Source organism: Monodon monoceros, unplaced genomic scaffold (genome assembly GCF_005190385.1).
Source record: "Monodon monoceros isolate NGI ecotype Baffin Bay Population unplaced genomic scaffold, NGI_Narwhal_1 Super_Scaffold_21, whole genome shotgun sequence".
Taxonomy (NCBI): domain Eukaryota; kingdom Metazoa; phylum Chordata; class Mammalia; order Artiodactyla; family Monodontidae; genus Monodon; species Monodon monoceros.
Window position 1 is genome coordinate 29,614,430 of NW_021703778.1, and position 12,796 is coordinate 29,627,225.

The following is a 12,796-nucleotide window of genomic DNA, read 5'->3' on the forward strand; positions in this document are numbered from 1 at the left end:
CACACACAGACATACATTGCATACACGTATGCTCACAGGCACACACGCACACACACACAGTCTTGTGCACACACACAGGCCTGCCTTCTGCAATTACAGCATCAAGGAAAAAATGACTGTAACCTGCAAACCATATAAATGAAAATGAAGGAATATTAAAATGAGATATCCATTTGGAGCCTATCAAATTGGTAACAAAAAATTGGAGAATACTTTCAATGTTGGTATAAATGGGTATAATCTTCTGAAGGACAACTTGGTGATATTTTTAATCACAAACTGAAATGTGCCTATCCTTTAAGAATTCCACTTCAATGAATTTATTTATCCTGTGAAGGCAATCAAACAGAATTAGGTAGACATATGTAAATTAATTCTCTTTTTTAAACATATAACTGACTACATTTTGTTTAGAAGATATATCCTTTAGGCAAATAAAATCTCTAAAGCAATTTTCACTTAAAAGTTATGGTTTTCTCTTTTTCTGGAAAATTCATGGCTATTTCAGGAATATAAAATTCAAATATATGTAAATATAACAAAATATAAACTTCAGTTTCATACAGAAATAAATTATTATAAGCAGACTGCTCTTCCAGGTGTAAGGGGGGCACGATCCCAAACACGGTGGTACTGGTGTCCCATCCCCCACCCACCCTGACAGGTGAGTTTCAGTGCAGTGTTGCTTGTCAGACAGCACATGGAAACAACATAAATGTGCATCAGGGAAGCCCTTTCACACTGTAGAAAAAAGATGTCTGGGACATTGTTGAGGAAGCAAACTGGCTATGATCCAGCAGTGTATGTAAGCCATCAATCCATCCAGTTACACAGATGGATACAAATGGATGTGCATGTGCGCACAGAGAGGTCTGTGAGCACATTCACCTATGATGCAGTTGCATTTCTGGGAATTTTATTTTTTTGCTTTATCCTCCTCTAAATTATTTGAATTTTTTTTTTTACAGTAAACTTTTAAAACAGTAATTTAAAATTCTTTTTTATTTTCAATTAATAAGAGTTCTCAGTAACAGGAGTGTGAAACAGGACATTACTTGGAACTTTTTTCAAAGCAAAATGCCAATCTGATATTCATAGGCTCTATTTCAATAACAATCTACTGTACTTGTAAAACAATAGTTTAATTATTGTTTAGAAAGGCATACATTCCAAAGAAATATCTTCAGGGTTCTGAGATTCTTGAGATTTATTATGAAAACTGAAAAAACTATTCTAAATTGAGAAAAATTCCCATCATTGCCTTCTTAAGATATTTTGGAATTCATCAGATATATGATATAAAGTTACCTGAGCTGAAGTGAATCTGGTAACAGCTCACAGCTGGGTGAGAGGTAACCTATTCAATGCTGTAAGGGACAGAGGTTATATAAAAACAAGTCTTCTGACCAGTATAAAGTATTAAAAATGTTTTCATCTTCAATTTTATATAGCAGTGATTGGCTTCTATCCTGTACTGAAATTTGGCCCTCGCATCTTATCTTCAAAATTCCTCATTAGTAAATCTAATTAATATATATTCTTTCCAAACATTAATTTCAAAGAAAAGTAGAGAAGTCATTATGCTGACTTGGAACCATAATTTTTAAGTTTCGGTCTATAGACTTAGTTCTCTTAGTCCAAGAATATTTAAATCTGGTCAGTCACTCTCATGTTAGATTATTAAAAACAGCTTTACTGGAAGTCTTGACACATCGTTTAAAAAAATAAATTAACCCAAAACCAACCAAAAAAGATATTTAAAATTCTCTTAGAATCTCAAGGTTATTATTATCCCTTTTCTCAGGAAAGAAACTGTTAGCACTTATCCTTTTCTTGAACATAACAATTTAAAAAATAGAACAGATCTAACATAGAAATAACTATCTCTTTGGAATTTTTAAAGCTCAAGCTAAAACTCACCATCCCCAACCCAGACACAGGCTTTTTGAGTCTAACGAAAGAGTAGCTCACAGTCTATGAAAGGAATATGTGAATCACAATTTTTTATTGACTCACAGCATCATTTCAGTAAGCATAATTATATCACAATGTGAAAATATCTAGCCTGACAAAGACAAAAAGAAAACCAAAGGAAAGAAGAGAAAGGCAGGATGGGATTGGCTAAGTTCTACTTTGGCTATCACTTTTCTGTGTGAGCCAGCAACTCACTGAAATTTAAAATTTTTCATCTTATCAGTAAAGAGTAGAGCAAACACATTTAGAAAATGGAATCTGACTACTTGATAGTGAATTCTGATGGAGAAAGTATTACACATTTTCTTCAAAGGTATAAATGTTCAACTTCCATTCTTCATGTAAGGAATATAAAACATCTACCATCACGTTTAACCCAACCTCAAAAATCCCAGTGTTTTTGTTTAAATTCTTTACTATGAAAATATGAACTAAATATTAGATATTAAAAAGCTATGGCTATAAAGACACAGGTGTGTCCAGAATTGTATTTCCTAAGTCCCTGAGTCCCTATTATTTGATCAGTGACCACACCTCTTTTATATTTTCACTACATTAATGCTTTTGTTCTTCAGATCTCATTAATTCTTTACTTCCTCTAGTGTAAATTGTTACCAAAAACCAGGAGATATTTACTGGTAAAACACAAATCCATGAGAGTAAATTATGAGTATTAATGCAGTTCCCACACGACCAATAACACTGATTTCTTGTAGCCATTGTAATTCTTGCAGACCTCAAAGAGGAGGTCTATACCTTGAGGCCTGACACTGATTTATTCAGACCTAGGGATTTACCACGACTTACCTAGCATTTAGGCATTTGATTACAAGTCATCATTACACATTTTTAAAATACAATCCCTATGGTCTTTTTTTTCTCTGCCTACTGAATATGTACAGTAGTGCTGTTAAGAAACATACCAAGGTAATACAAAGCCACAGACACTAAGGGAAGACTAGAATGAACACTGTACTTTGCTCATCGTGCTGGCAAATGAGCCAGGAAATTTTTAGCTGATACCAAAGAGGAGATAAAGACAAAACTTTTTTTGGACAAATAAATGAGTATTATAAAACATATTCACCAACAGGACTCATGAGTAATCTGGGCAATTTGCATGGTTCCAAGTAAGTATCTTAACAATTTTAAGTACAAAACAATAGAAGTTCCAATCAAATAATTCTCTACTGATCACCGTCAATGCCATACATAATGTAGTGTTTAGGCATCTCACATCACTCATATACACACATACCACATCTGCAACCAACAAGCACAGCCATGTATACTTTTCAACGGGGAAATAATATGAATGAAAATAATTGTGGGAAGTACCTATTTTACCTACCAGACTATTTCATTTTGTAGAATTCTTTATATACAACTGTTCCATCCCTCCACCCTCCAAATAAAAGAAATAAACTAACCCATGATATGACAAAAAATAAAGGCAACATTACATGGATATAAAATGGGAAGTAGATACAGAACGTTTCCAACAATGTGCCTTTTGCTACCTGTGTTTTCTGAGAAGCAGAGAGGACTGGCTGAACAGACCTTGGCATGGGAGAGTGGTTCTTGATTCCTAAAGGCTATCCATTAAAGAGTCACACAATCCAGAGGGAATTGTAAAGTAAGAGAAAAGAGTATATTTTTACATGATTGAAACTTTCTAAAATCCATACCCTGAATATGTGTCCTGTGATATTCATTTATGAGTGTTCTATGTTCATTAACCAACATTGCAGTAGATAACCCCCACCCTCCAGTACTTTATCCATTAACCTGGCAAGACCACCTGGGATATCTTTGTGCAGCTATTATTAATGAATTCCACCCCTCTGACCAGCACATTAAAGCTCATAGGTACTCACCCTGCAAACTGGGCACTGCCAGTGACTACTGCTGTCTCTAAGCCTGTACTCATCAGACAAACACTTGGAATGATACACACGAAAACACAGGTCACATATCAACACCTCTCCAGGCAAATGGCATTCAAAACAATACCAGTCATGATTTTCTGTTTCCCAGTCCTACAAAAAATACAAAATAGTTTCGTATGACATTTTGTCAATATCTGCAATGACTAAGAACAAAATTGAAACTAAAGTCCATCAGAAGTTAGGCATTATAAACAATTTTAGACATTTACTGTGTTAAAACAAGAGGGAAAAAATACCTAGAAATTCGCTTCTTTAAATTTTTAGTTCTCTCCTAAACATATTAATATTCAGAAATATCTTAAGGTGATCTGATAACAAAACCAGTCCAAAATGAAATAAGTCCAAAGCCAATCCCAGTTCTAACATTATCTTTCATTTTTATATAGTCTATGGGATAATTTCTTCAGTAAATGGAATACCCCAAAGCAAGATCTATAACTTAGTATTTCAAATAAACAAACCTCTGTTTTGTTCTGATTTTTTAAAAATATACTAAGTACTTAGCATACTTTGGGAACAGAGAGAATAGTAATAAATGGTGATGCTCACTATTCTTATCTTCTCATCCATGGTATTGGATGCTTTATTGAAAATAACCATTAATCAGAATGTCCATGTTCTGATAGGTTGTCAAATTTTCAGGGTCTGTTGAATTTGGAAAAATAAATTGAAAATGTGAAACTAAAGGTTTAATCACATTCTCCAAAGGACATTACCACAAAAAAAAAAAACAAAAAAGGAAGCAGGCTTATTTTCTTATTGGGACTATTCCTGGAAATAAAAGACCATAACTGCAGGTATACAGATTTCTTCAACATTTTCTTTTTTGTTACACTCTTTTTTTTTGTACAGCCAGTACCATTTAAACACAAAAAGGAGAATAGTGTAAGCTCCCTTAATTTGGAATTCATTCTTCATAAATATCACTCTTAGCTTTTATCAAAAAATACCCCTGTTAAGAGTGATGGATTAATTCTCAACCTTCTTTTGTAGATGTGGTGGTTACATGAATAAGGGTTAAACCCACATTTAGTGTTATCAAGGCCACTTCCCAATGGGGATCTTGAAATTTCAAACTTGGATTCTGCCATCATTTTTCTTTTTATAAATCACTGTCTACTCTGCTTCTGGGAGAGAGCAGCTTTTTCATTCCCTCTTACATCAATAACTCCCCCAATAAATTGGCTTCGATAAAGCACTTGTCTAGTAAGCACTGACTCACTGGCACCTAAGGTTCAAATGTATTACTGCTTGACCATATGAGAAGGCTACGTCTGTCTCTCTCCTTCAAAAGTGAAGGGAGCTGCTACTGTTCTGAAATTCACACCTTCCAATCTACGTTCAGAGTCATGGCTAAAGTACATTAGTAAGTTCTACAAAAATGTAAACTTTTTGGTTTGCTTTTTAGTAAGAAATTGGTGGTCTTTATCAACCAAAGTAATAAAGAAAAAAGCATGACCATTTTTAGTTATTTGCTGCAGATGTATAAACTCTGGAGATTTTGGAGGAATAATTTCAGTCAGACTGCTTAAAAAATCGTAAGATACTGATTTGACAGAAAACCCTAATCTGTGCATGGTAGGAAAAAATCTCCCCCAAAAAGTTTGACACAGTGATGCCACAGAGACACAGTAAGTTGTGGTGCCTGGCTGTACTAAAATAACAATCATTGGTGTACCCCTTTCACAGAGCTCATAAGTAAGCTGCATTTTAGCTCTTTCAATGTTTGTATCAAAAAACCATTGATGATCTAGGTTTCAATGGAGATAAGATTTTTTTTAAATTAACTCTTCCCAAGTTTAAAACAAAGGATTTCAGAATATTTTCCTCGTATCTGTTCAGAAACATCTTAAAGGATTTTCGTGGCTTATATATACTCATTATTAACAAAAGAAACTGCCATTCTTCATCATTTGAATTTTTTTACATTAATTCATCTTCCTGTGATTCTCAAAATGATAGTTACTAGGTTAACTAAGAAAAGGAAGCAAGAGAACACAATTTTGGTCCATAGCTCCAGCCTCCCCATATCACCTCCTACCTTCGTCTATCCCTACCTTCTCCCATCCACCTATGAAACGAGGATGAAAACGGATCTTTCTTCAATGGGGTGTTTAATTCTAGACCTAGTTTTTCATAAAAATTATAGAAATGAAAGTGTAATTCAAATGAAGTAAAAGTAGAAAAACATTTGGATATATGTTTATATAATGGCATACAACTAACTCTTATCTGATATAAAAAATTATGAGCTGGGACTGTATGTGCTGTTCATTCTTCTAATCACTGCAATAGCTGTTTAGAATATACAAAACATGCAAAAGTCAAGTTCAAAAGTTACTACATTCTGAATCCAGGAAACATTTTTCTGAGGTATAAACGATATAAGCATGTTTATTATAGGTAGAGTTGCCTACGCTTTGTCTTTTAGTAAACAGAATTCATTTATACAGTGCTTTTGACTAATACTCAATAATGTATGACAAAAAGCTAAGCTTGCATTTTCACTGGATTTCACCAGAAATCAGCAACTACTCTACATTCAGTCTGATCAACATCATAATATGTGAAATGCCACTTCAATACAAGAAAGTTTTTAAAAAGCAAACCTATGAGCACAAAATCCAAAACTAGAAGCAATGTAAAGATAGTATGGTTTTAATGAACAATTCTAGCAAGAGTTAACTAAGCTAGCCTAAAGAAAGAGAAATTTAATTTTTAAAAAAGCAGAATTAAAGTAAAATAACATAGTGCAAAATTAGTTCACCTTGTTTGGGGTTGCTGTCCTGGAGAAAGGCTGCATACTGTAGGCCTTTCAAAATAAAAACAAAATAATCTTGGTCTCTCCACTATAACTTTGCTCAATATCAGGCAATACACAGAGCTAAAGGGATTTCGTACATGGTCAAACTGTTTATTACTTGCTTTACGACATATTATTGTGCAGATGATATCAACTGATAATCTATCAATGTGCTAATCATTAATGAAAAGACAGTAGCATGCAAACTCAAGAATCATCACTAGTTTAAGAGGAAACTTTTACACTACCACAAAAGCTACAAAATGGACATAGAGAAAATCTATAGGAATTCATGTGCCATGAAACCTATAAAGATGTTAGAAAAACATTTTACTAACAAATTCAGTGTCATTATAAATTTGCACAAGATCATGAATGTATGTCTTATTGATCCGAAACTGGTTCAAGCTGGAGTTTTTTTTAAAAATCAGGAGTGATGAATGTAAATGTGGTAAACTTGATAATTCACCACAGTGTGAAGTTTATACAGGCTGTCTTCAGAACCTAGTAGAAAACATTCCACCACCAAGAGGCAGCCTGCTGATCTACGTCTCTGTCACCATTTATAGCATTCGGTTAAGACTCTGGAGCCAGACCGGCTCAAATCCCAGCTTATAGGGTTTTTGTAAGAATCAAATGAGTTACAATGCTCATTAAACTGTTAGCTGGTTTATTAAGATGATCTATTTGCTATAGAGCACAAAACAGGAATTGACAAGTCACAAAATGATGTGACACTTTCAATTATACACGTGAATTTCTTCTTCAGGACCTTAAGTTCATTAAGACAGCTGACTCTGTAAGCAAGATGGAGCAAAAACACTGTTAACTTGGCGTTAGAGAAGACGCTGAAGCAAGAGGGCTCAGTGGGAGAACTGTGTCTGGACAGGGTCTCCCAAACTATCTACCCTCATATTCAAAAGAGAGTTCAGCTTTTAAATTAATTCCCTATTCCTACATAATGAGCAGATAAATCTTACATCATCAAATATGTGTTTCATGTGGTATTTTAACAAAGATACAATGTAAAATTAATTAATTCTATACAATTCTAGGTTTAGTTTAATTCTGTTAATAAATTCAGTTCATCATTGAGAGGTAAGAATTTTATGGTTAAATATTTGCAGTAATTTTAAATATTATTTTTTAATTAAAATATTAAAACATTGCTTAGTGAAATAAAATTTAGAAAGAGGGCAAAAAAAGACAGAACTCTCATACACACACACACAAGGTGAAAAGAGTATAACAGGATAGCGTGACCCAAAATATTCTATTGAATAAAATGGAAATTCTTCACCAAAGCAAGAATAACGTCTAAGTACATTACAGTTTTGCACACAGAACCATAGTATAACTGTTTTCTAATTAATAATCACCAATACTTCACTTACTACTTAATACTTTACTTAGTAAATAAACAATTGTTTATATTTTTGTATCTGATGCAGGTAACGACCTTTGGAAGAAATGTGTAGTTCTGCACATAATTAACATAAATATAATAAAATATATTTCACATTAAAGAGACCAACAGAATCCAAGGGATATGAAGTTTTGGACTTAGGGTATTTAAAACATATGACTGATTAATTTATGACAACTATAATTATAACAAGAAAAATGCAAAGATATAAACTTTAAAAAAAAAAATCTTACTTCACTGAGCTATATTTATGAAGTGGGCTAGGAAAGTCAAGCTGTTTGCAGGCCTCTCAATATTTTTCCAAGAACAAAGCAAGGGAACACTTCTGGACAGGGCTGTTTAATGGTGTGATTTCTGAAGAATAAGACGTAAATCCAATCCTACCTCTTATACAAAAGATGTGAGCTTTTAGCCCAGTTTTAAGAGGTATATAATAAACCTTAGTTTCTTTTAGACTCTGGTCCTTTTGAATCAGGAGAAGCAGATGAAGATGGAAAGAAGCGCCTATCTTGTCCCTCTGTAAACTAAAACTAAATCCACTTATCCCCAACATAACATGTTAATCTCTTCAAGAAACCATAAAATTTGTATTCTCATTAATGATGCTTCTTAAAAGGTATCAAACCTTAACTAAAGACCTACATAAAAACTAGCGTGAGGTCCTGCTTATCAGCAGAACAAACTGGATTATGTAAAAAGTACTGAAGCTGAAGCAGGGCTGACCAGCCAAGACCTGAGCTCATGTCTGCAGTTGCTCTCGAACCTGGTGGAAGGACTTTAAATGAAAATGTAAGCTGTGGTTCCTAAGGTGATACTTTATTTTTGGACTGGCATTAACCACGCAAGAAGAAATGAGACCCTGAGTCCAGATCTGGCAGGTAAGTAAAGAGAGAAGTAGTCTCATAGCAAACATCACCGTTTTACACTTTTAAGTTATCCTCTACACTGGTGACCAAATTATTTAATGTCAGATAAAAAGTATCTGTCAAATTATAGGGGAGAGTCATAGCTTTGTGCCAGGGACCATGAATCAAGTTGGGAGTCACCAAATAAATAATATCAACTGCCTCAATATTAAAACACACGTTTGATATGTTTTATCTGCAAATGATCCATAAATCAAGGTCACCGGCCCTACTGTACTTATACAGGCACACCTCGGAGATACTGCGGGTTCAGTTCCAGACCACCGCAATAAAGCTATTATTGCAAGAAGGTGAGTCACACAAATTTTTTTGGTTTCTCATATATTTACACTATACTGCAGTCTATTAAGTGTGCAATAACATTATGTCTAAAAAAAGTACAGACATTAATTTAAAAATACTTTATTGCTAAAAATGCTAACCATCATCTGACAACGCAGGGTTGCCACAAACCTTCAATTTGTAAAAAAAAAGCACAATAAGCCAAATCACAATAAAACGAGGTATGCCTGTATTACATTAAATATTTTTATAAGATCTCCCTATCTTTAGTGGGTTAAGAGTTTAACTCATAAGAAATTAACTTGTATTTATTACAAAGGGAGCTAAATACCAAACTCAACTCAGCTGAGCAATGGTAAAATTCTGCCCAAGAAATGTATTTCTCAAGTTGTTAGAATAGAGGACGTGAAACATCTTGACTGAATATGGATTGAATGTAACCATCCATGTACATTAGTTTAGAGCAAGCAGAAGATGAAGCAATCTACGGAAACATGTAGTCTTTCTTTAAAAAATGAAAAATCAAAAGAAACAAGCCTCGATATAACACAACAGTTTCACACTGTGCCCAGGTCTAGTGGCCTTTTACCAATATAATTTCAAAAGCTTTAAAAACGATCTGTAAAAGAATTATTCAGATCATGAGTGAATCTTAATGACAGAAATCTGGAAATTAAGGACTACCATAGAAAACTTACAAGTGTTGCCAGGTTCAGCAAGCTTGTCGTTTTAAAAATTGGTTGGTACATATACTTTTACTTGTTTAATTTTGCTAGTATTTAAGCTAACCATTTAAAATTGAAAGAGGTCTCATTTTTAATAATTATGTTTTTCATTCTACTATCTCAAATGGACATATTTAAAATATCACCGCGAAGATGCTTGTCTATTGCTGAATTTTATCATAGTTTCTCCAAATAAATTATCACTTCAATAGAGATACAAATGGTGGTTAATATCAGCATCTCAAAATGTCTAAAAATCATTCCATTCCTAGCAGAAAGAATCTCAGTACAATGGAGGCTACTCTTTGACTTACACAGGCTTCCTCTTAAACGGTTATATATAATTATATCCTGAAATAGTCTTAGAGTTAGGCTTTTATTACATGAGAGCTGGGTTTAATAAAAATATTGTTGAAGATATGCATATTTTTCAATTGCATCAAGTTTTTAAAAATAAGCATTCGAAAAAAGGTAGCGAGGCAGAATAAAAACATGACACAACAGACTCTTTGCTCAATGATAGTTGAGTGGCCTAAAGAAATGACACTCTTGCCTACCTTCTCTTTCTCAACATAATCATGGCCGTGAATACAAGAGGATTCCAGCCTCTTTGCTAATACAAGGTATCTCGAGGGATATAACTTGTGGGACTTATCAAGAGGAATCAACTTTTCCCCCACCTCTGAGCTATAGCTACTATTTTTAGAGGCTATAGAAGGAAAAGAAGAAGAGCTTTACTACCATTTTTCAAATGACTTGCTGAGTAAAGAATCTTTGTAACTTTGAATAAAGTTTTAAAAATGAATAGCCAAAAACTCCTATCCCTTTCCTTCCCAAGGCCATATATACCTACTTGACTTTTTCTTCTCTTGATAATGAGTAGGAAGTCAACAAAAATAATAATGTACACCTTTCAATCTAAAAACTCAAGCTTTTAGAGGAATCATATCATATACAAAGTGGAGAAACTATAAAGGAGAGTCCCAGACTGAAATGCCAGCATGCAGGGCTGTCACTAGCCCACAAGGTACCTTTGTGTCAATTAGAAAGTTGACCCTTCCCTAAGACTGATTTTGTTAGAACAGGACGCTTTACTGCCATATGCTAGAGATCTGCTGAATAAACATGCAAGTACCTGATGTCTGAGAAGTAGATGGCACTTCCTAAGCTGTGCGGTTCAAAACCGGCCCCGATACACAGCAGCCTGCATGCACAGGCCACACAGTCCCTACAAACACACAGAGCTGGCCATTGTAAGATGACTGTGCTGTGCCAAGTGTGACCCATGTCAGTCACGTGTCCTTCTAGAGTATTCTTAGAGCATGAAAACTATAGCACACAGACAGCCCCAGGGTCGCCAGGTGGTCCACCAGCCATAGCCATGAGATACACATATAATTAGTTTCATCATTTTATATCTGCGCCTTAAATATAGATCCATCATCCTATGGAAAAATCTCTTAACAAATCTTGTGTTTGAGGTTACAGGTTAAAAGTAAAAAAAAACGTGATGGGAATTTTTGCTTGCTGTTTAGTAAGAAATTTGTGTGCTTTTGCTACGCTATATATAGGCACTTCTTGTTTTAAACATACTTATTCACTAGTCAAAAACTTGCTTTGAGTACATAGCTATATGCTTTCTACAAATAATCTCACTTAATCCTCAAAACAATCAAATGAAAGCTATATTAATGTGTCCCTGTTACAGCTGAGGAATGAGGATCAGAGGTTAAGAAATTTCCTCAAGGTCACACAACTAAAAAAATACTTGAGATGGGATTGAAACCCTCATCAATTGTAACATATATGACCTTACCTCTTTCAACTACACTACATTGCCTATTTATTTTTAATAGTTGCATATTTCATAAACTAGGTATAATTTTTATATACTTAGTTGTACTTAAATCATATATGCATACTTGGTATAAAAATGCTTGTGAATAAGAACCAACCAGAATTAATAAATCTGTATACACTGTTTGATTTACATGTAAGATTTCATCTAGAAAAAAGAAAAAGGATGATGCTATAAAAATATATGCAGTAAGAACATGTAAAAATAAAAGTAGAATACAGAACCTAATGTAGTCATGAACATACAACTCATTAACTGCTTGTTGAATTAAACTGAACAAAAAAGCCTCAACTTGAAGGGGAAAAAAGCACATGGAAAAGGACAAATCTAAAAAGGAGAAATAAAATCACTTTTATGAATAAATGTACACATGATCCACAAACCAAAGTCCTGTGGATTAAGTTGCATTTACTATTGGTTAGTTACTATATGAATCTCAGAAATTATTGGGTTGGCCAAAAAGTTCGTTCGGTTTTTTCTGTACCATATTATACAAACATCTAAATAAACTTTTTGGCCAACCCAGTATCAATATACCCTTCTGTACTAAATCTGTACATGGCTAAATGTTTTGGGACTAGAAATTTTATATTATCTAGATTATTTTGAGCATATAATAAGGTATCAGCTAACCATGGCCCTCCTTTAAATGTCTGCTGTAGACAGATTTATGTCACTTGACATTATTATTATTATTATGGCCTGGCACCCAAAGTTTCTTTATTGGCAAAAAGCTTTACTTTTCTGTAAGCTAAAGAAGAACTGGCTTACAGAAGAATTATACTGGTATAAACATTTTCACCTAAGTTTTCAAGAACACTTCTAGTGCACAAATCAAATGATACCAATGAAA

The 12,796-nt window shown here is 33.9% G+C and overlaps 1 protein-coding gene across 19 annotated transcripts in view; it reads right to left on the reverse strand.

The window, feature by feature from the left end:
* ZMYND11 (zinc finger MYND-type containing 11) overlaps window positions 1-12,796 on the reverse strand; it is a 139,962-nt gene that overhangs the window by 42,481 nt on the left and 84,685 nt on the right. For 13 of the 19 annotated variants that reach the window (XM_029236479.1, XM_029236483.1, XM_029236478.1 and 10 more), the window contains 2 exons: window positions 6,691-6,735; window positions 3,852-4,013 (listed from right to left, as the gene is read on the reverse strand). The exons of 2 other annotated variants lie outside the window; for them this stretch is intronic. In XM_029236479.1, coding sequence (XP_029092312.1) covers window positions 3,852-4,013; window positions 6,691-6,735 — 207 coding nt within the window. Of the gene's footprint in view, window positions 1-3,851; window positions 4,014-4,472; window positions 4,592-6,690; window positions 6,736-12,796 lie in introns of those variants that run through there. 4 more of the 19 variants (XM_029236488.1, XM_029236493.1, XM_029236495.1 and 1 more) reach the window with 3 other exon arrangements.